Below are 24,142 nucleotides of genomic sequence, written 5' to 3'. Positions count from 1 at the left end.
GGTGCGAAAAACACTAGAAAGGGGGGGTTTGAATAGAGTTTTTGAATCTCAGGTATACTTTTAGGCTTTTTCAAAACTCAAAGATAAAAACTAAGTGCTGAATAATAGGAAGTAAAGCACACGAGTATTTTATCCTGGTTCACTTGAGATAAAAGCTCAAGCTAATCCAGTCCACCTGTGAAGGTGATTTCTTCCTTCTTCTGATGAAGGCAATCCACTAAAATCAATGAGTGTTACAACTGCACTTTGCAACCTGCTAAGTGACTAACAATACACTGATTTTCTCACTAGTATCCTCTTAAGAAGCTGATCTACCGATCCTCTTAAGACTAGCTAAATACTGAATCAGCCTTGATTCAGTCCTCTCAAGATCCGACCAACCTTGGTCTCTTGATGAACTTTACAAAATGTGTAAAAGGTTTCGGGTTTACAATAAGTGCTTCTAACAAGCGAATAGTAAACTCAGAAGTTTAAGAATAGTGAAGAAATAATGCTAAGAGAATGGTTCGTATGTGTTGAATATTTTCAGCAAAGTTTCTTAGCTTCTTTCTTCTTTCTTCAGCCTTTATATACTCCAAGACTTGTGATGTAGCCGTTGCTAGGGTTTTATCCGTTGGAGTGACAATTCTGTAATATCAGACTGCTAGGCTGTACAAGGTAGGTGGCGGACAGACTGAGACTTGTACGATGTTGTACTGTGATAGCGACCTGTCCTCTCACCGGTTGACTTGAGATCAAGGAGCTTCAGATGAATGTAGGTGAAGCTTCTGATCATGGTCAGATTGAAGCTTGGAGTCTTCTGACCATGCAACTTCTGCTTCTGAACAAGTTCCTCAGAACTTCTGATCGTCAGAGCTAGAATAGCTTGGGTCTTCAGAACCAACTTCTTGCAAGTCTTCAGAACTTGAGTCTTCTGCTTCTGGACCGTTCCACTGGAACATCTGGTCTTCAGAACTTCTGACTTGAGTTCTTCAGATCTTCTTGAGAGCTTCCATCTTCAGAACTTCTGAAGTATTTGCCACTGTTCAGAACGAACATGGTAGGATAATGAGCTCTCTTTTTAGTAACCCTTGGTTCTTCTTCTTCTGAACGAATAGGCTTGGGTCAGATTCAGAACCTGTTTGTCACAGCTTAAAAAGACAAACGTTAGGGTACCACAATTGTTCATCATCACAAACCTTAATTGTAATCATCAAAACATAGAGATGCAACCACTGATCAAACCTTGATCTTACAGTACTGCCACGCATGTGCGTGGCCTATGTAGCCCACATGCGTGGCCTTCAGAGTTGGAGGTAAGTGCTGCCACGCATGTGCACGGCCTATGCGGCGAACATGCCTGGCCTTACGGTCCGATGATTACTTCCCGTCAGTACTGCCACACATGTGCGTGGCTTCCATGGCGCACATGCGTGGCCTATCTGATTCTCCTTCCAAATTGTAAGTCCTTCTCCCATCATCATGACTCTTTACTCCATCTTTAATTATCATCATTAGCCATCAAAAACACTTCCAACCTGCAGAGAATTTCAACAAACCATCATTCCCCCAATGTAACTCATGTAAACATTCATTTAATCACAATAATTCAGCAGCCATTCATTCAATTCAGCAAATAAAACTCCCAAAAGACAATAAACACTCATGAACTCTTCAAATTTCAGCTCAAAACTGGTCAAAGGAATTAACTCTAACTAAAGCTAATAAAAACTAATTAAAATATCAAATAAATAAACTAAAAACACCTAAACTAGTGCAAATGCAAAGGTGCACTAAAAGGAAGTCAACTTGATTTAAAAATCAATAAATGACTCAAAAATAAAAAGGAAAAGACAAGAAGGACTAAAAAACATAGAATAAACCCCGAGTTATCAATGCGCCAACTACTGAAGCAAGTGTGACGTTCTCCACCGACAAGCTTCCTTCAGCTCAAAGTCGATGCAACCAAAGCTTTATCTGGTTGGGGTTATGGTGTTGTGTTTGGCGACCAGGATGAAAAGTAGTGGTTGCTGCAATTTCACGTGGTTGTGTAGACTTGGGTGTGGAATTCGCTGTAGTTGTGGGAATAAAGAAAAGTTTGAAGTTGACTTTTGTGCAAGGTTCCTCTAATCTTTATGTGGAATCTGAGTCTTAGAGTTGTGCAAGTCATAAATGGGAATGACAGACACAGTTCTTATTATCATTAGTGATTCAGGAGATTAAATTATTTGCCTCGTCTTTTATTTCTATTTCTTTTCATCATATGTGTTCTAGGAATGGGCTAGTAACCCATTCCGATGGAACACCATCTACGGTTGTTACTAGTCCTCGCTAAATCCTGAAGTAGGAAATAGTTCATGATGTTAAAGCCCATGCCAATGAATACGTCAATGGCAGTGTTGGGGGACTACTGTTCTAAGAATGGACTCGTAACCCCCTTCGACGGAACACCAACCGTAACTGTTACTAATCGTCGCCAAATCCTCAAATAGGAAACAACTAATGTGATACTAAAGCCCATGTCATTGACTACGTGTTACTAATCCAGTGCTGGGGGACCACTTTTCTAGGAATGAACTAGTAACCTCATCCAATGGATAACCCATCTGTGAAGACTAGTCAATCATTCCTAGTCAAGAACTAGTAATCCCCTTCAATGGAATCACTATTCTAGGAATGGACTAGTAATCTCGTCCAAGGAATAACTCATCTACCATCCCTAAGTAAGGACTAGTAACCCCCTTCGATGGAATCACTGCCCTAGGAATGGACTGGTAGTTCCATCAAGCGGATAACGCGTCTACGAAAGTTACTAGTCCTAGTAGTGGACTAGTAACCCCTCCACCAACAACTAGTCCGGGTCGGTCCTAGTAAAAGACTTAGCAGAAACTAGCAGGTGGCCACCCTAGTGCGAATACTAACCCAGTCATCCCGCGGTTTGCCCAAGAACCCCATCCCATCAGAAATCAGGTCTCAACATCTAGCCTCAGCCTCAAGGCTCGAGGAGACCCATCACCCGCCAAACCCGCAGAGACGTTGGATTGTGTCCAGTCAAAAAGATCTAACTGTACCAATGAGACAACCCCCTTTCCATCCACCAGACAAAAGAAGGCGTCAAACAACCTCGTACCAGGCAAGACTATATAAAGAGGTTCATTTCCCCTTGAAAGGTAACACATATCTCTCACATTATTATCTCTGAGCTCATCACTTTGCTAACTTAAGCTTAAGAGTGCTAACGTGCAAGCAACCGTCAGAGCCCTTCAAACACCGTCTCAGCGTTGTTCACCGCCAGCATTCTACTATTTCCCCTCCTACAAACTCTGTTTTTCGAAGACTTGATTAGATTCATCGATCAATACGCATCATGAATTTCATTCACTTGGTGAATACTTGGTGTGAAAAACAAATTAAGCAAATTTGGTATGACTACGTGAGTTCCTCATCCAATCCTTTTATGATGAAAAAGGAATTGTGCATCAATGATCTTGTGTGGAAACATCTCAACAAAATGTTGTTACTGAAAGAAGCATCAACATATTTATCTTAATATTGCTAGGTCTCTTCTGTTTCAAACAACATGCCCACTCAAATTCTAGTCTCATGCAGTCAACCATGGACTTTATCTGATTAACAGTCTGCCATCTTGCGTTACACAATACAAAGACACCTTATGAACTACTACATCAAAAGTCTGCAGATTACAAAAATCTGAAAGATTTTGGGTGTTTGGCCTTTCCTTCTACTTTATCACAAGGCAGACACAAATTCGATCCAAGTGTAAGGTAGTGCACATTCCTTCCCTACAAGTTTGAAGTGAAAGGATACATTCTGCTAGATTTAATTTCTAGAGAAATTTTGATCTCTACGAAAATCCACTATGAAGGCTCCTTCCCTTTTAAACCACAACCTTTGCATTTCGATCTAAGAATCAGTGAACATATCATTAATCCTTCAGCTAGTTCAGATAGAACTACCACTCTTATTTTTCCTGATTCATACCCACCATCTTCTGAACTTTCACCTTCTCCTCCACCCCGAATATCCAGAGATATTGCTGCCTCTCCTTTACCTCCTCCTGCTATATATACCTTCTCCTCGAAGGTCTACTAGCTAGGATAAGAAAGCAACCTTCTCATCTTAATGATTTTTTATGCAACAATTTCACTACCTCATATAGCCTTTTATACCCTCTACAGAATCTACACTCATTCTTATCATATGGTCATCTTTCTCCAAATTAGAAACACTTCACACATTCAATTTCAGCACATAGTGAGCCATCTACTATGCTGAGGCAGCTAAGTCTGAACATTGGATTCAGGCCGTGAATGCAGAGTTGGATGCACTTCATGCCAATCACACGTGGGAGGTAACTGACTTGCCTCATCGGAAGAAACCTATTGGATATAAATGGGTGTATAAAATAAAATACAAAGTTGATGGAAACATAGAGAGATACAAGGCTTAATTTGTTGCAAAGGGTTCACTCAAGTTGAGGGCATTGACTTCATTGATACTTTTTTACTTGTTGCCAAGTTAAAAACAATTCTATTACTTCTAGGCTTGGCATCTACGCAAGCTTGGCATCTACAACAGCTGGATGTTAAGAACGATTTTCTCCATGGGGATTTGAACAAAGAGGCCTCTCTCAAAGATTTCAATTTTCTAATTAGCCTAATCAAGATTGTCGTCTATTGAAATCTTTATATGAGTTGAAGCAAGCAAGCATACAATGGTTTGCTGAACTCTCTCTATTTTTGCTCTCTATTGGATATCATCAATCACAATCAGATCATTATTTTTTCATTCAGAACAGAGTCAATCGTTTACAACTTTACTTGTTTATGTTGATGAGCTCATTCTTGCTGGCAATGTCATTGCTGAGATTAACTCTGTTGACTCAATTGGATAAAACATTCAAAATCAAATACCTTAGTTCACTTAAATACTTCCTTGGTTTGGAGGTGGCTCGCTCCCACACTGGTATCTCACTTTACCAGCGCAAATATGCTCTAGATCTTCTTAGTGATGTTGGTTTATAGGTTGCCAAACCTTGTTAATTACCACTCCTATGATTAAGACAAACAAGTTGCATCTCACCAAAGGAGTTCCTCTACATGATCCTACATGTTAAAGGCGTCTTGTTGGGAAGCTATTGTATCTGACAACTACCAGGCCTAATTTGAGCTTTGCTGTCCAACAATTACATGGCTAGCTGCACCAACAGATATGATGTTCAATTTCAAGCTGCAGTGTTAAAGGGATTTTCTTTCCTTCTTCTTCCATGTTACAATATAGGCTAAAAAGCATTTTTGGCCCGTTATGTTTTAAGTTTGTGTAAATTCTGCCCCTACTCTATTTTTGTCGACGTTTCTAACCCCTCATATTTTTAAACAGTGCATCGTCTACCCCTTCGTCAGTCCGACTTTCTCATGAGAGGTTCCTGAGTGAATTTGAGAGATGAAGAAGAGTATATGAAGTTGATGATGATCGAGGAAATTGTATAAATTAAATTTGCTTGATGTATATATCAATTATGTATATGTAACTGAACCGGTTAAATGCATGTTTTGTTACTTACACGTGTTGAGTTTGAATCTCTCATGCCCCATTTTTCTAATTTCATTTGTAATTTTCACGTGGCAAGTCCAAAAAATTTTAAAAAAAAAGTCAAATCAGCTAATTCCGTTAGTTTTTTAACGTCTGGCTGACATAGGGATAGGCAGTGCACTATTTAAAAATATGAGGGGTAGAAACAAAAGTGCTTTTTAGCCTACAATATAATTAAAAGCTTTTAGTCATAGTGATTGAGCTGCTTCCACAGATACAAGGAAATCGCTAATAGGGTATTGCATTTTCCTTGGAGATTCTTTGATCTTCTGGCGTCCCAAAAAGAAACATATAGATCTCTTTGCAAGCAATGTTGTTCCACGTGCTTCCAGCTCCTACTTTAGCTCAGTTGGCTGATCTGCTGACTATACTATTGGATACACTCTCCAACTTGTGGGGTATTAGAGTCTACTTCAGCTATTTTAATTAATTAGATAAGTTCAATATATTTTGTTATATTAGATAAGTTAGTGCCAGCTGTTAACAGCTATGAGCATGTGTTAGGCAGTAGACACTTGTATATATATCTAAGATTAAGATGAATAAAGCTTTAAGCACATTTTTCACATATCTATTCTTCTGCTTGTTATGTTGGGTGGTAATAGGTGGGATTTTGTATTTATTCCATTCCAACCTCACATGAGAGAGATGTTCTTCAATATTTACTTATTAATGATATCTTTTTTGTTGTTTGAAAAAATAATTACTATAGTAAAATAGTTTTAACAAAAATATTGATAATATTTAATTTTAATTTGTTGCAACTTACCAACATCGTGTGTGCCCTTATCATATCATGATATATATGTAAATAAATACATCCCGCATAATAAACATACAAGAACCTTTCATACAACCAAAAGGCCACTCATAAACACATATTTAAAGTATGATTAAGTAATGGAGGAATTGGTTGTTGCTAAACTAATTGAATTATTTAAGAGATGATTAAAATATTTGAAATGCTTTGAAGGTAAGAATGGCATCTATTTATTTTCTTCACTAGTAGTAATACAATGCGGATTAAAAAAAAAAGTCATACAATGCGACTCTTTATAATTTATTATACATGTATACAACCTAAGTGACTGACAAGTGCACACTTCAGCTGCTATTTTATTCCACAACGTGAAATGTATTTTGGCCTTTTTAATTGCTTATTTCCTGTGGAATGACTCTGAGTGGTTGAGCCTTTACTAAGGTTAGCCCAAATTTCTCATCCATGTTCATATTATCTACGGTTGTTCCATCTTCAAGGCTCCAGTTGAAACAATTGATTAGTGAACCCAACATCAAATACAAGGTCCTCATTGCTAGTGGTAGGCCAAGACAAATTCGACGCCCAGAGCCAAATGGTATAAACTTAAAATTGTGACCTTTAACATCAATATCAGAGCCTAAGAACCTTTCTGGTAAAAATAAATTTGCATTTTCCCAAACACTTGAGTTTCTGCCAATAGCCCACTGGTTAACGAAGATTTGTGCATCTTTGGGGATTGTGTAGCCACCAATTTCCACATTTGCATTGGCCTTCCTAGGGATTAAAAGAGGGGCTTGAGGGTGCAAACGCAAACTCTCCTTTATCACTGCTTGCAAGTAAGGAAGCCTAGCAATATCTGATTCCTCAACAAGTTTACCTTTACCAATGATTTGCTCAAGCTCTTGTTTTGTTTTTGACATTGCATTTTCATTTAGGAGTAGTTCGGTCATTGCCCATTCAAGCGAAGATGTAACTGTGTCCGTCCCAGCAACAAATAAAGTCTGTATATTTAATCACAATCATTGAGCAAGTAAGAAAATCAGTAATTAATTACACTGCTCCAAAACCAGCATAATCATTGAGTCAGTTATAGAAAGAAAAAAGAGATAAATAATGGATGTGGGCTATGTTTGGCATGTTTAGCTGATAAGCTAGCTGAAAGCTTATAAGCTAGTTGATAGCTGAAAGCTGATAAGCTAGCTGAAAGCTGAAAAGCTACGTGATTGAAACAAAAGTGTTTGGTAAAACTAGCTGTTAAACAAGCTGAAATTGTAAAATGACATAAAAAGACATACTTGTATAATTATTTTTATATTTAACATTACTTTATTTTCACATTAATACCTATATGATATTAATATTAAAATTATTATCACTTTAAATATTTTTATTAACTCAAGTTATTTATCATCTTAAAAATATAATATTAATTTTTACTTATTTTTATTAATATAATATTTTTAATACTTATGGTGCGCAGGGGTGTGGCGAGAAGTGCATACGTAAGTGTGAGGGGAAAATATGTTTAGTGTTTTTATAAATATATAAGGGTAATGGTGGAATTTTAATAAAATAATAAGGATAAAAATGAGAATAAATTTAATAAGCTATAAGCTTTAAGCTATAAGCTACCTGAGATAGCTTATAGCTTAAAGCTTTAAGCTACTGAAATAAGCTCATTCACCAAACACTTTTGAAGAGCTTTTAAGCTAGTCAAATAAGCTTTAAGCTAGTCAAATAAGCTATAAGCTAGCTGAAATGACATGTCAAACATAGCCGTGGTATATGATGTAATGTGATAAGAAGAGAAAATTAAACAGATAAAAATGTGGTACAAGAATCCGGACTCTAATTTAAATTGTAGAGTAAAATATACTCATCCAAGAGAGGGATAAACACAAAGTCCTCGTGATCCAGAAGATTTATCATAATGACACTCAATTTCATTATTATCTAAAATCTACACTTTATCTCAATGATAATTTCATAATCACACTAGTCATTCTTCTCTAAATTCTATCCTTCATCTACTCATAAAAATTTGGCTTATAAAATAAATCCCACTATACCCCATTAACATCATGCTAAAGATGCTATCTAAAAAATACTTCTTTAGACAAAATTATTAATAACATTTAAAATAAATAGTAAAATAACAAAAAGTATCATCTGACTAAATAATAAATACTCTGTTAAATAAAAATGAAGGCTATGTTTGACACGCATAGCTGATAAGCTAGCTGAAAGCTGAAAAGCTAGCTGATAGCTGAAAAGTTAGCTGAAAGCTGAAAGCTGAAAGCTGATAAGTTAGCTGAAAGCTGAAAATTAAAGCTACATAATTGGAACAAAAGTGTTTGGTAAAACTAGTTGTTGAACAAGCTGAAATTATAAAATGACATAAAAGGACATACTTCAATAATTCTTTTTATATTTAACATTACTTTATTTTCACATTAATACTTATATGTCATTAATATTAAAATTATTATTGAATATTTTAATTTCACTCAAGCTATTTATCATCTTAAAAATATAATATTAATGTTTACTTATTTAATTTTCTATATTTTTATTAAATTAAATAGAATAAAAAAAATAATTATTAATTTATAATATAAAATTATTTATTTTATTCCAAAGTTTATTTGTGTGCGGGAACAGTGTGCATATGAGACAAGTATGATAATCGATAAGTTAATAGATTTAGGTAAAAACATATAAGGCTAATGGTGAAATTTTAATAAAATAATAAGGATAAAAATGAGAATATATTTAATAAGCTATAAGCTTTAAGCTTTAAGCTACCTGAGATAGTTTATAGCTTACAGCTTAAAGCTACTGAAATAAGCTCATTCACCAAACACTTTTATAGAGCTTTTAAGCTAGTCAAATAAGTTATAAGCTAACTGAAATAGCATGTCAAACATAGCCGAAAGCAAGTACTATTCGACAAATTTTGATGGATGAATGTATTTCAGTATTTCCATTAATGAACTAGAGAGAAAAATATATAAAGGGAGAGAGAATATGTACCAGAGATAAAAGTTCAATTTCAAATTTGTTCATCACGCTATTCCCTTGATCAGCAATGTTAAGCAAGGAATTCAGCATGTCCATGTGGGTGTCAACACCTTTGAGTTCCCGAACCTTCACCCTTTGATCAATCAAACCACGTAAGATGTCTAAGACCTTCCCAACAGAAAGAAAGTTTCGACTCTTGAGTCCCTGCAGGTCAAGCATCCTGAGTACAGGAAAGAAATCAGCCAAATTTGGCGTCCCAGTAACTTCCATGATACTCATCACCAAATCCTTGAAATCTCCGGCTGAATCAGAAGAAGAGATCAAATCCACAGAGAAAACAGTGTTTGACATCATATTCACACCCGTCTTAAAAGCTTCTTTTCCAATATCCATTGCTTCGCCAGCAACGTTGTAGCGGTGGATATCGTGGAGAAGCTCTTGCATCTTCTCACGCCTGAGGTGTTGACTCGCGTCAAGACTCTTGGGCGAGAATGAATGAGCGTTGCTTATTTTCCTCAAGTCTCGCCAGAGAGGCGAGACAGGCATGAAGGCCATGCTGTGATTGTCGGTTTCATGAACTTGAATCGCTTGGGGAACAGATCGGTTCGACAAGGTGTTATCGTGGGTGAGGAGAACCTCTTTGGCCATTTCAGGTGAAGAGACAACTATGGTGGTTACTTGACCAAGTTTTAGGGTCATGATGGGGCCATGAAGCTTGGCGAGTTTGGTTAAGGATCGGTGAGGATTGTTACCAAGTGCAAGGAGGTTTCCAATAATGGGGAGAGGGTAAGGTCCTGGTGGGAGCTTGTAGTTTGTTTTTGTGATTCTTGAATACAGAGCTTGTGTGAGAATGAATGTCAACCCAAGGAGGAGGAGGGAACTTAGGAACTCCATCTTGTGTTTTAGGACAAATTACGAGTGTTACCGGGGGCAGTTATATAGTGCTCAGAGACACTCATCATTTTTTCTTCTCATATTTTATTTTTCTATTATACCAAATAAATAAAATCCATTTTTTTTCGTACTCATCTTCTCTAGTTGCTTTCTCTCATAATGAGCCCCTTTTATATCCAACTAAGTATATATTATAGGTGTAGTATTTAAAAATTTAGTGGGGCCAGGAGGCGGCTCTGCCCCTTAATGGTATTTATTTTTGATAAATGAATAAGTCCCTCGTCTATATAAATGAATATGTCAATATCAACATCTGAGATAAACAACGTTTATAAATTTTTATGTATGAAAACGATAAGGATTACAAAAGTTTGATCAACGAAAACCGCAAGAACTAATATCATTGCCTGAAAAGACCTATATTTATTTTTTGGTTCAATCTGAAAAGTCCAATATTTGGTTGAGCATAACTTGTATTTTGTCAAACCATAAGTCCATAGCTGGTATAATTGCCATGCATGTTTCCATTCTTGCTATTCCTAAAAACGGATTTTTTGTAACGCATGATTGGCATTTTTATCAATAATATATTACTTTTAATTATTTAAGCACCAATATATATAAAAACAATTTCATTTGGAAAATTAAATTACAAAGAAACTAGTTAAGCAAGGTAAGTCTTGACATTAGACTAAAAATAACAAAGGAATATTGATGAAATTTTCAAAAACACAATGTTGATTCAACAGTTGAAATTTGTCGTGCCAAAGCATCAACAACATAATTGCGCATAATCATGGGAAATATGCATGAATATAATTTAGCAAACCAATCCTGACTCAAGATATGTTTGATGCGCATAATAACATCTTGCAACCAGTGATTTAACACTTTATAGTTACTGTTAATTAAGCAAGTCCACTTATATATATATATATATATATATATATTATAATATGAAGAGCACATGATCGACCTCCATGGAATCTCAACTCCCAAATATGAAGAAGCTCATTCTCCAATCTCCACTGCCAGCAACTCATCACAAAAAATCTCCATGACCATATACAACTAGACTACTCTGAACTGCTGTTCAACAGAATCACAAAAAAAATCACCAATACACATCCAATTTCTCTCATAAAACCAACTACCATCAACATATATATATATATATATATATATATATATATATATGTGATTTAATAGTAAAATAATTATCACTTTAAATATTTTAATTTATTTTAAAATTCTCATCTTTTAAATATAATAGTTTTTTGAAATTTTTATTAAATTAAATAGGATAATATAAATTACTTTATATTTTAGTTTAAAAAATAAAAATAGAATATTTGTTTAAATTAATAAAACTAGTGTTTTTTACCCGCGCGTTGCACGGGGAATACATCTATTATATTTGATAGGTCAATTAATACCTTGATCATTAAAAATATAATAAACAACTGATGAAATAGAAGAGTATGAAATAATGAGCAAAATGGACAAAAAGTCTTAAATTAAAACCCTTGTTGCATAGATTGAATTTCGTACAATTGAATAACTAATAAAAAAATTGGTTAACCAAATCTCAAATCATGCAAAACATATTAGGGGATGTGGTTTAATGATGGCTAATAAACAATAGCTGATTTAATCTACAATGAAAAAAAGATAAAAGATTCTTTATGTACGTGATTATGCGAGCTCATTTTTTACACAATAAAATAAACTAAGTTTGACCCATATCAACATGAAGTCGTTTCACATTCTTCATGAGCCTAAAGACAATAAGACAAATTATAGATATGAAGAATCACCAATAAAGCATTCATAACACATTTTAATCTTAGAAAAAAAAGAATGTACCGCGAAATTTGTTATTGTATTTGATACATTAATTAATACTTAATGAAAGTACTTTCTTGTTAAAATATATTTCTTCTCGTAGGAGAATTTAACTCCTATAATAATTTGTACAAAAAAATTAAAGTGGACTATATTATTATGTAGTAAAAAATTAACATCAAACTATATTATATTATGTTTTTCTTGTAACAAAAAAAATTCCGATGAAATCTTATTAACATTTATTTTTATGTAGAAGTATTTTCATGTAAAATATTCTTCCTATATATAAAAGCTTTTAGGCTCTTTCTAATACATTTAGATTCAGCTTCTCCTTACTCTCAGGATGCCTGAAAGTCTTTTCTCAAGTCTATCTGGTGGGTAATATCGATGAAGATGATGACACCCACCATACCTTGCTTGCTTCAAGGTCGATCTCTTGTATCCTCCTCCTGCCGAAGACTTTAAGAGTAAACCTTGCCATTCCAACTTTCATCGATCGAGTTTCAGTTGCTTTTTCTGTTGATCCAGGTGAGAAAGCTTACTAAGGCAACCTCTGCTTTTGTCTATCTCCCAATATAAGAAGCATGTTGCTTTGCTCTTATAGTATTACTAATGGGCGTACTTTAGAACAAATTTCTAGCGAAGGTCTTGACAGTTTGGAACTGAAAGGTTTGGTTCATTAATAATATTTAGTAGTTTCATCATGCTATTCTGCTTTTGAACTTGTTGTACTTACCGGAGCATTTCTGCGATAAAAAAATTCAGAATAGTAAAGCAGTCGTAGTATGCTCCCTTTACTTGCTCTAGTGCTCAAGTGGTAGCTGAGTGCATACTGTTTGCATCTGAATTATATATAAAAGACTCTTAAAAACAACTACTTAATTCTCCATTACAAAGAATATACATTACATCAGAACCTAATTATTATTTGCCAGTGACATAAGTGTCGAAAATAATAGTAATGGAAATTTCGAATGGTGTGGATAAGGGTTAAAAGTTCAATCTCATAAGAAAAGGTGCAGCGATAACAACGATAAAATAAATGAATTTGATAGAAAAATACTGTAATCAAAGGTTTAGTGTTTTTTTAAATACTATAAAAAAGGAAGGTCATAAAATTTTATGAAAATGGTTGATAAACATAAAATAAAATGAATTCAATCAACTTTAACTATAAGTTATAAACTAAACTACCTCGAGTAGTTTATTAAAAAAGTTCACTTTCAAAAGAAAAAGTTTATTAAAAAAGTTATAAAATAACTTAGAAGTCTTGCCAGATCGGTGGAGTGTGTTGAATATTTCTGTTTCAACTTTCAAGTATGCAATTGTCGGTTTTAGTTTTTGTATAATAATTAAGTAAACATTTATAAAAAAGAGACACAAGCATGCGAATATATAATTCATTTTTAGTAATTAAATATACCATGGAGAACATGTGCATTAATTTTATGAGTAATGGTATCATGTGTAAATTTAAAATGAGTCCTCATACCATGGAAGTGGGTAGCATACAATCGACAAGTTGTTTTAAAATTTTCAATGCAAAGTTGACCAAATATTATTTTTTTTTGTTACAAAGGGAAAGAAACCAGACAAACAAAACTAAGAAACTATCTCTTGACAAAGAAGAGGCACCACCGTCGACGGGGGAACCCGCCAAACCTTCCAATCCCAATCCTCCGTGATCGCCATCTTAGCTAATGCATCCGCAACTGAATTCATCTCTCGAGAAATATGGGTCACTGACAGAGTCCAATTCCGAGACACCAGGGCACGAACCAACAAAATCGTCTCCTCATGCCAATAGTTTTTTTTTTGACCAAATATTATAGGAAGAGGCGTCGAAGTGCGCCCTCAAGGATGAGTTATCTATCGTAAAAAAAAGGAAGAATTATCACTCTCTCTCTTTTTTTTTAGGGTGAACCTAATATGCACCATTTTTAAGGGTGTAATTTTACACCACCTACTTTGACTGGGTATAGCAGGTGTTGGCCCAATATTTTGGCCCAAGGACATTCGGCCCAAAGCACACAAGGCAGTCGAACTTGGACTAAAGAAAGGACATGAGAAAATATGCTAAGTCAGAAAAGCAGTCGAATTCGACAAAGGGAACCATTGCTACAAACACGGGCACATTGAACATGTGCAGCATTGACCTAGTCGAAGTCTCACCACGTTGGTTGAATACGTGGCCAAGAAGCGGTTGAAGCAGTTGAGGCACACGATCTCCACCACTGCACAGGGAACTTCTAGAACCAACTCCAGATCGTGGGAAGAGGGAATTAGACCCACTAACCCATCCATGAAGAAGAAGAAAACCGCCAAGGACATGCTCTATAAATAGGAGAATTCAAGTCAAAAAAGAGGTTCCCAACTCAACTCTAAAAAATTCACCAAAAAGCTCTAATGTCCGCATCAATGAGACTCAAGGAGCAAGACGTGATGATGGAGGAGTACGTTTCAGAACCAGTTGTTTAGTTTTCTTGCATTTAAACTTGTCAATTATCAGTCCTGTTGTGTAGTTTCCTGTCGAAATCTACGATTCCTGTCGTTTTCATTTCGCTTTGTTACTGTTTGATCTTCATGTAATTGATCAGTGTTTAATGAAATTCAGTTTCTTTCAAATTGCTCATTGTTGTCGAAAAATATCAACTCACACACAACACTTTGGCAAAACATTTTCTCAAAAGGACCCTGAATCTAAACTTCCTTTAGTCGAACTAAGAGGATATTTGTTTACCAAAAACCACTGTAAACAAATTGGCACGCCCGGTGGGACCGTTTTTGTGAAAACTAAGTTTTACAGAAGCGTTTTGTGTGTTTGGTTTGTTGCATGCTATTTGATACTTGTTACTTGCCTTGATTGTAATTTACGTTTTATATGCACCTGAGAAGTGGTAAGACTGTAAGTATGGCAAGCAATCGAGGAAGAACCTCCCCCCAAGGGTCTAACGTGGGCAACCAGAGCAGCCCCGGGGGAAGTAACGGTAATAATAACGAAGAAGTATACACTGGGATGGGAATTGGCACCACTATGCCAACCCAGAGCGTGGCAATTTCTGCAGTTGCAGAAATGCCTGTGTCTACATCAGTGCAGGCACAAATTGTTCCATCGGTTACAAGGGGAGACATGCCTTATGGTATGCCTACATCTATAATGCAGGGCGTACAGGGTACGTATTCGACGTTCCCCGAGAATGTTCCCCCATTTAGCATACCCCCCTTTGGGGCAAATGGGACAATGCTGAACTTGGGAAGTCGAGTTAGTCCCACCGGCCCTATTCCTGGGTCCAGTTCACAAATTTATTTGTCTACAGTTATGAACACTGGTTCACTTCAAGCCATTAGGCAGTAAGTAGATGATAGTAACCATGAAATGGTTAACATGCTATCTCGCCAGATAGGTGAAATAATTAACCCCGTGCTCCAGAATAATAATGCCAATAATCAGCATTTGGCACGTCAGATGGATCGTTTGGCAACAGCCCTGGGGGCACCAGTCGAAATCCAACCGGCACCTGGGGTTAATCAAATCCCATTGCCTAACCATGTCCCCGCTCCTGTGCGCTATCAAGCGCCACAACACCAAGACATGGGGGCAAACCCTTTGTTTGGGGGAAACGAGGCAGTCAACCACCATTGCAAAATGTATATATGGTGAATAGGGATGAGCACGCTGATGGTGTACTAGAAAGAATTCGACACCAGAACGCTGGGGGGCAACAAAATGTTGCTGCTATAGGGGAACAATTGCTGAACCAACATGGCTTCAACGTGGGTTTCGCGAATAGACCCCATTTTGTGTCGGCCTTTACAGAAGAAGTTCTCGAATATGAACTTCCTCGAGGCTGGAAGGTCCCCAAGTTCACCAAGTTCTCTGGGGATTCAGGAGAGTCTATTGTAGAACACATAGCCAGGTACCAGATCGAAGCAGGGGACTTAGCCATCAAAGAAAATTTAAAAATGAAGTACTTCCTGAGTTCTTTGACTAAGAATGCGTTTACCTGGTTCACCACCCTCGCCCCAAGGTCAGTCCATACATGGGCCCAATTGGAAAGAATTTTCCTTGAACAATTCTTTAGGGGAGAGTGCAAGGTGAGCTTGAAGGATTTGGCTAGTGTCAAAAGAAAGACAGCAGAGTCCATTGATGACTATCTAAACAGGTTTAGGATGCTTAAGTCTCGATGCTTCACTCATGTCCCTGAACATGAGCTAGTTGTCTTAGCCGCTGGGGGTCTAGAGTATTCCATTAGAAAGAAAATCGATACTCAGTATATTCGAGATATGTCCCTACTCGCAGATAGAGTGAGGCACATCGAATTACTAAAGGCCGAAAATCTGAGGAAAAAGCCAAGACCACTAAGTGGCCAAAGAAGGAAAAAGTAGCGTACATAGACGCTGACCCAATGTGTCAAAATCCGTGTGTTTATCGAGAAGTCCCTGCAAATATTGACATGAATGATGTCAATCTGGCTGAGCTCTAGCCAGGCAATCCTTACGTTTGTAAAGCATTGAAACCAAATGAAAACAAACTTGGGGGAGAAAGCCCCAAGGATACCACTCCTGCTGTGAAAACTTATACTTTTGATGTGACCAAATGTGATGCAATTTATGATATACTTGTGTCTGATGGTTTGCTTGTGGTCCCTAAAGACCAAAAGCTTCCTTCTCCTGAACAAAGGAAAGGGAAGAAATATTGTAAATATCATAACTTTTTTGGTCATTGGACCTCACAGTGTGTTCGTTTCAGGGATCTTGTGCAGGGGGCATTGGATTCAGGGAGACTCAAGTATGATGAGAAAGCTAAAGGCCAAATGAAGATTGACTCTGATCCGTTGCAGGTAGCTGAGGCCAACTATGTGGAACCTTTCTATATTGGTATGGTCGATATTTCTGAAAAGTTAGATCTGGGCCTGACACTCGGGGAAGCAAAGGAGGAAAACACTGCTGTCGAGGAACCAGAGTCGAGAAAGAGGTGAGCTTAGATGAAGTTTACCCCAAGGCCGGAGAAACTCTTGTGGAATTTCTATCCCGGAGCCAAGATGGCGAGAAAGAAGTCATGTTGTGCCCTCGATGCAGCGCCGTCTTCGACAAGTCTGCAGCCAAAGCCTACCAAGATTATGAAATGAAAAAACATTATCAGAAGAAAGCGCCTGTGTCTAGAAGGCTGAAGTATCCCCACGAAGAGTGGGTTGAGAGAGGCCAGGAACTCGATGGCCATAAAGGCCAGAAGTTAAGAGGCAAGGATAAGACTTATGTCCCTGATGCTGGATTACCAAAAAACCAATGGTTCAGGCCAGCACCTCCAAGGCCAAAACAACACCACAAGTGGTAGAAAATCGACTTAGGCCAGGGATCTTCTTACATCAACAACTCTCGTGTGTCGCGAAGCTACTCCTATGGCTCTGGGAACTACTATGCTCCTGAGCAAATGACCAGAACTCAGTTTAGACGTTTCCTGAGGAAAAGGAAAGCTGAAAGGGAAAGAGGTGGCAACTTCCGTTCACTATGGGACATAAAGCCAGAAGACAACCCTCGCAATGAACCTAACATGGCGTCGATTATCAATCAGCTGGACCACGCCATCAAACAGGGAACAACTGTGCCACCAAACCCGGCCAAGGAAAAAGGAAAAGATGCTATTGAAGATGAGGATGAAGACATGCTTGAAGATTTCGATGACAGTGATGGAGAGGACCTCAACATCATCTGCATAGTGTCTATCTTACCTGTAGAATTCGATAGAATCTCAGAGGTTACAGAAGGCGAGGAAGACTACTGTCGAGGATGAGAGAGCTATTTTCCAGCGGCCAACAGAACAGATGAAAAGCCACTTGAAGCCACTATTCGTTTGGGCCAAAGTCGAAGAGAAAGGAGTTAACAAAGTCCTTGTCGACGGAGGAGCTGCAATCAATCTGATGCCTAAGTTTATGCTCAAAAAGTTGGGCAAAACTGAAGCAGACCTAATCCCCTATGATATGGTGCTTTCCGATTATGAAGGAAAGACGGGCTCTTCCTTGGGGGCAATCATGCTGAACATAACCGTAGGAACGGTGGACGGTGGCCTGCTCCACATTGTTCATTGTGGTCCCTTCAAAGGCCAATTACAATTTGCTGCTGGGGAGAGAATGGATTCACGGCGTGGGAGCAGTGCCCTCAACTTTACACCAACGTATATCCATTTGGAAATCAGATGGGGTTGTCGAAAATGAACAAGCAGATCAAAGCTACTATTTAGCAGAGACAGGCTACGTTGGCAAGAAGAATTTCGAGAAAAGCTTAGCCACAATTGCTCCGTTGGACACAGTGGCCAATCAATATTTCAATCCATACTCAGAGTACTCAGTGACATTGGATCCCATCCGGGGGTTAAACCTCAATGAAGCTTGCAAACCTGATGCCATGAGTGGATGACACAGCGATGAAGAAAAAGATGCCACTACTGAGTGGCAAAACAATGGTAAAGATGATTAATTCGAGCATAGCTCGAATTTCGGCTTACGCAGCCGAAAATAGAGTAAGAACGGCCTTAGAGGCCGAGAGAATGGCCAAAGAAATGGCTATTGATGAAGCTAATGTCTCAATTCTGCCTGTCGAAATGACACCTCAGGAGGAGGCAACAACAAATAAGGATAACACGCGCTTGGAAGAAGACGAGCAGAGCGTCGAAGAATTCGAAGATCTCCACAATTTGAGGCTAGATTGCATCTATGATGATAGCCCATTGGGTTTCGAGAAGCCAGTGATCGACGTTTCCAAGAAAATGGAAGCACATGACCCTTTGGAAGAAGTGGACTTGGGTGATGGCTCAGAGAAGAAGCCAACATACATCAGTGCTCTTATTGACCCAGAGTTAAAGGATAGGATGGTGAAATTACTCAAAGAATTCAAAGACTGTTTCGCTTGGGATTATGATGAAATGCCAGGACTTAGTCGAGAACTGGTGGAATTGCAGTTACCCATCAAGGAAGACAAGAAACCAGTCAAGCAATTTCCCAGGAGGTTCCATCCAGATGTGTTGGTAAAAATCAAGGAAGAAATCGAAAGGCTCCTTAAGTGCAAATTCATCAGAACGGCTCGATATGTGGATTGGTTAGCCAACGTGGTCCCGGTGATCAAGAAGAATGGAAAGATGAGAGTTTGCATTGACTTTCGAGACCTTAATGCTGCCACTCCAAAAGATGAATATCACATGCCCATTGCTGAGATGATGGTGGATTCAGCTGCTGGTCACGAATATTTAAGCTTGTTGGATGGTTATTCAGGCTACAACCAAATCTTCATAGCAGAAGAGGATGTGTCGAAGACAGTTTTTCGATGTCCTGGTGCCTTGGGGACATATGAGTGGGTGGTCATGCCATTTGGGTTGAAAAACGCTGGTGCGACCTACCAAAGAGTAATGAATACCATTTTTCATGATTTTATTGAAACTTTCATGCAGGTTTACATTGATGATATTGTGGTGAAATCTCCATCAAGGGATGACCATTTATTGCATCTAAGGAAATCCTTTGAGAGGATGAGAAAATATGGCTTAAAGATGAACCCCCTTAAATGTGCCTTTGGTGTTATTGCAGGTGATTTTTTGGGTTTTGTGGTGCATAAAAAGGGCATCGAGATCAACAAAAACAAAGCTAAAGCCATTCTCGACACCAGTCCACCAACTAGCAAGAAACAACTGCAGTCTTTATTGTGAAAGATTAACTTCCTGAGGAGATTCATTACCAACCTCAGCGAGAAGACCAAGTCATTTTCCTCACTTCTTCGACTTAAGAAAGAAGATGTGTTCCGCTGGGAAGCAGAGCATCAAAAAGCATTTGATGAACTCAAAGAGTACTTATCCAATCCACCTGTGATGGTACCACCTGTAAGAGGGAGGCCAATGAAGCTGTATATCTCTGCCACAGATGAAACCATTGGAAGCATGCTGGCTCAAGAAGATGAAGATGGCAACGAAAGGGCCATATTTTACTTAAGTAGAGTGTTGAATGACGCAGAAACTCGATACACCATGATCGAGAAATTGTGCTTATGCTTGTACTTCTTCTGTGTAAAGCTGAAATATTATATAAAGCCAATCGATGTAATGGTTTTTTCTCATTATGATATAATAAAGCACATGTTATCCAAACCTATCTTGCACAGTCGAATTGGTAAATGGGCTTTGGCCCTAACCGAATATTCACTAACTTATGCCCCATTAAAAGCAATTAAGGGGCAAGCAGTGGCTGACTTCTTGGCGGATCATACTCTGCCTAAAGAAATCATAACTTACGTAGGCATCCAGCCTTGGAAGCTATTTTTCGACGGTTCCAGTCATAAAGATGGAACCGGAATTGGAATGTTCATAATGTCCCCGCAGGGCATCCCCACTAAATTCAAATTCAGGATCAGGGATAATTGCTCAAATAATGAAGTTGAGTATGATGCGTTAATATCAGGCCTCGAGATCTTGCTAGCCCTTGGGGCAAAGAATGTTGTCGTAAAAGGAGATTCTGAGTTGGTAGTAAAGCAGCTCACCAAAGAATACAAGTGTGTGAGCGAGAATTTAGCCAGATATTATGTAAAAGCGAATAATTTGTTGGCTCGATTCGACGAGGTTGGAATAGGTCACGTTCCTAGAATAGATAACCAGGAAGCCAACGAATTGGCGCAAATTGCTTCCGGGTACATGATAGATAAACTGAAACTGAAAGAGTTGATTAAGATCAAAGAAAAGCTGAGCCCTTCCGATCTCGACATTATGGTTATTGATAACCTGACCCCCAATGATTGGAGAAAGCCAATTGTCGAATACTTGCAGAATCCAGTGGGGGCAACCGATAGAAAAGTCAAGTACAGGCTTTAAGTTACACTATCCTAGGTAATGAACTGTTCAAAAAGAACGTCGACGGCACATTGTTGAAATGTCTAAGCGAAGATGACGCATTCATAGCCGAATCAGCTGCTCACGGTGGACTGTGTGGTGCTCACCAAGCAGGGGCAAAGATGAAGTGGATTCTGTTTAGGCAAGGGTTGTATTGGCCAACTATCATGAAAGATTGCATCGAATATGCAAAAGGTTGCCAAGATTGTCAGAAACATTCAGGAATCCAACATGTGCCAGCTAGCGAATTGCATTCTATTATCAAGCCATGGCCTTTTAGGGGATGAGCAATAGACTTAATTGGCGAGATTCACCCACCATCATCAAGGCAGCACAGATATATCATTGTGGCAGTCGACTATTTCACTAAATGGGTCGAAGCCATTCCACTACAGAACGTGACCCAAGAAACGGTGATCGAATTCATACAGAACCACATTGTGTATCGATTTGGGTTACCAGAGTCAATCACGACAAACCAAGGCACAGTGTTCGTAGGACGCAAAGTGGTAACCTTTGCAGAATCCTGGGGCATCAAGCTCTTGACCTCAACCCCTTATTACGCTCAGGCGAATGGCCAAGTAGAAGCGGCCAATAAAATTCTAATAAGCTTAAATAAAAAACACGTGGGTCGAAAGCCAAAAAGCTGGCATGAGTCGTTGAGCCAAGTCCTGTGGGCTTACAAGAATTCGCCAAGGGAAGCGACAGGAACAACCCCATTTCGACTAGCTTATGGCCAAGAAGTTGTCCTACCCCCAGAAGTATATTTGCAATCATGCAGAATTCAGAGACAAGAGGAAATCCCAAGTGAAGTTTACTGGAATATGATGCTAGACGAATTGGTGAACCTCGACGAAGAAAGAGTCTTGGCACTAGACGTTCTAACAAGGCAAAAGGATCGCATAGCTAAGGCATACAATAAGAAGGTTAGAAATCGATCTTTTGTCACAGGAGACTACGTGTGGAAAGTTATTCTCCCAATGGATAAGAAGGATAGGGCCTACGGGAAATGGACCCCTAATTAGGAAGGGCCATTTAAAGTCGAAAAAACGTTACCTAATAATTCCTACGTGATTAAAGAATTGAGCAATCAGCATCAGTGCGTTACGATAAATGGCAAGTATCTAAAAGCATATAAGCCAATGTTGCATGAAATCAAAATTGAATAAAAACAAGCGTCGAAATTGCCAAATTGCATTTATTGATTGAAAAATAACATTACAGGAATGGCAAAATACAAGTAAACTAGAAGCCTAAAACGGAAGATTGGCTTTATAGCCATCATATCTAGCTTGCATGGGTGCTAATCGATCCACCAGCGCCGCCATCTGGCCCTCAAGCCGAGCCTTCTTTTGACGAGCAGCTAGATCTCCAAAGGAAACTGCAGTTATCTCAATAGCTAATCGAACGAGACCTTCCGGATCTTGCTGGTCCAAGGAGGCCTGGAGAAAGTCGAATTTCTCCTTCCACTCATCTATTTGGTATTCCTGGAAGAACACCATCATTGAGAGCTCCTTGAATTCTTCAAATAGGGGCTTGGCTTCCACGAGTAGCCCCCGGAACTCCTGAAGAGGAATTCTAACACGTGCAATGATGGGCCTGTGAAGCAGTTGATCAATGAGCCCTAAGAGTTCATCAAGGCAAGAAGAAGATTCATACAGACCCTGGAAAAGGTTATCCTGGAAAGCCAGGTATTTGATACGACGAAGAACGAGCCTGCTGTCCATAGTCAAAGGATGAAGGTTCTCAGTTGCAGGAAGAAGATGAGAATGGAAAGAAGAGAAGTTACTGATGAAAGACGAGTAAAAACGGCTCCATTTATAATAGGGATGTAACAAACAGCCGCATTAATGCAAAGCATGCAGTTGCCAAAGCGTCGTCCAAACACGGCAAGCCACGTCAGCCACCACCGCAAGTGGAGGAAGTTCTTAAGTCGTTGAACAAGAACGTGATAAAAGAGCGTTATAAATTATTGCGGTTTCCAAGGAGATTTAGAAGATGAAGAGTTAGAGTAGATGCCAAGCTAAGTGGTATAAAACTCAACAATACCACGCAGGAAAAATTTAGCAAAAGTCTGAAACATCAACAATAGAATACAAATCGAAAAGTAAAGCATGTCGAGTATCACCAATACGAAATTCATTCATTGATTAAATGTCGAACAGAATTACAAGAATGAACACTACAAGATTGGCAACAAAGGCCACAAGAATCCATGGCCACTACAACAAGTAATAATCATGAAACCTAAACCCTCGACTTGAAAGCTTCAAGTTGAACCTTGGCAGCAGCAATCCTAGAATCCAAGCTTTGCTTCACGCGCTGCTCCGCTGCAACCTCCTTAGAGAGTTGAGATGTCGATAACATCACATTTGTGCACTCGGCAGCCAGAGTGTTTAGCCGGGAATTCACGGCTGGGCCTTCATCAATCAATGTTGCTCTCTGCTTCTCCAGCCTTGCTACCTCCCTTTGAAGCTCATCCAGTCGAGCATCGACACTTGACAACTCAGCTGCTATAAGAGCTTTCCTAGCAGTCAGCTTGAGAATTTCGTCTTTCGCGGGCAAGAGTCCATTGGTGTTGGAAGCCACTTGTGCCTTTTTGGTATCAATAAGTTGTTCCACCGCAGTGGCTTTGTCAAGTGTGGCCATGATATCGACCAAGAGAGTCTGAAGCTCGACGAGGGCATCTGCCCGAGTTTGGTCAAGTCGTTGGCCCAAGAGGAAGGCAAGCAGCTCTTTAACTTCCAGGCCTAGTCGAGGGTTAGTCCGGACCCCGTCGATGAAACCTTCATCGAAAATCAGCCTTTTCAACTTACCAAAAGCTTCCTCAATTTGTCCATCATTAATTACTCCACCAGACTGAGCAGTCTCAACAGTTTCAGCTTGGCGTGGCGGAGAATCGAGATCCAGAGTGCCATCGAAGAAGCTCTGAAAGATGGAAAGAGGATCTTCAACCAAAAGAGCACTAAACCTCTCATTGGAAGTGTGGGAAGAAGCAACCGTCTTAGAAGAAGTTGAACCTCCCTTAGCACGAAGAGAAAGCAAAGCGACCCTGGCACCTTATTGAAGCTGTTGGGGAGAAGGCTGAAGCTGTGGGGGAGAAGGCTGAAGCTGTTGGGGAGAAGTTTGAAGTTGTTGAGAAGAGGATTCATGATGAGTCG

The 24,142-nt window shown here is 38.7% G+C and overlaps 1 protein-coding gene across 1 annotated transcript; it reads right to left on the bottom strand.

Moving 5' to 3' along the window:
• Window positions 1-6,558: 6,558 nt before the first annotated feature.
• Window positions 6,559-10,302, bottom strand: LOC130748830 (geraniol 8-hydroxylase-like). Its single transcript, XM_057602074.1, has 2 exons — window positions 9,386-10,302; window positions 6,559-7,353 (listed from the first exon to the last, which is right to left on the bottom strand). The coding sequence occupies exons 1-2, from the start codon at window positions 10,265-10,267 to the stop codon at window positions 6,742-6,744; spliced, it is 1,494 nt and encodes a 497-aa protein (XP_057458057.1). The 5' UTR covers window positions 10,268-10,302; the 3' UTR covers window positions 6,559-6,741.
• Window positions 10,303-24,142: the final 13,840 nt, after the last annotated feature.

This window comes from Lotus japonicus, chromosome 3, assembly GCF_012489685.1.
Source record: "Lotus japonicus ecotype B-129 chromosome 3, LjGifu_v1.2".
Lineage (NCBI taxonomy): Eukaryota > Viridiplantae > Streptophyta > Magnoliopsida > Fabales > Fabaceae > Lotus > Lotus japonicus.
The sequence above is the reverse complement of the archived record's forward strand: the minus strand, read 5'-3'. Positions and strand labels throughout refer to the sequence as shown.

Bases quoted from the DNA above. Each gene is read 5' to 3' on its own strand.
- LOC130748830 (XM_057602074.1), bottom strand. From the start codon at position 10,267: ATGGAGTTCCTAAGTTCCCTCCTCCTCCTTGGGTTGACATTCATTCTC. The intron at 7,354-9,385 runs GTACATATTCTC...TTAAATATACAG, and splicing joins AAATTGAACTTTTATCTCTG to ACTTTATTTGTTGCTGGGAC.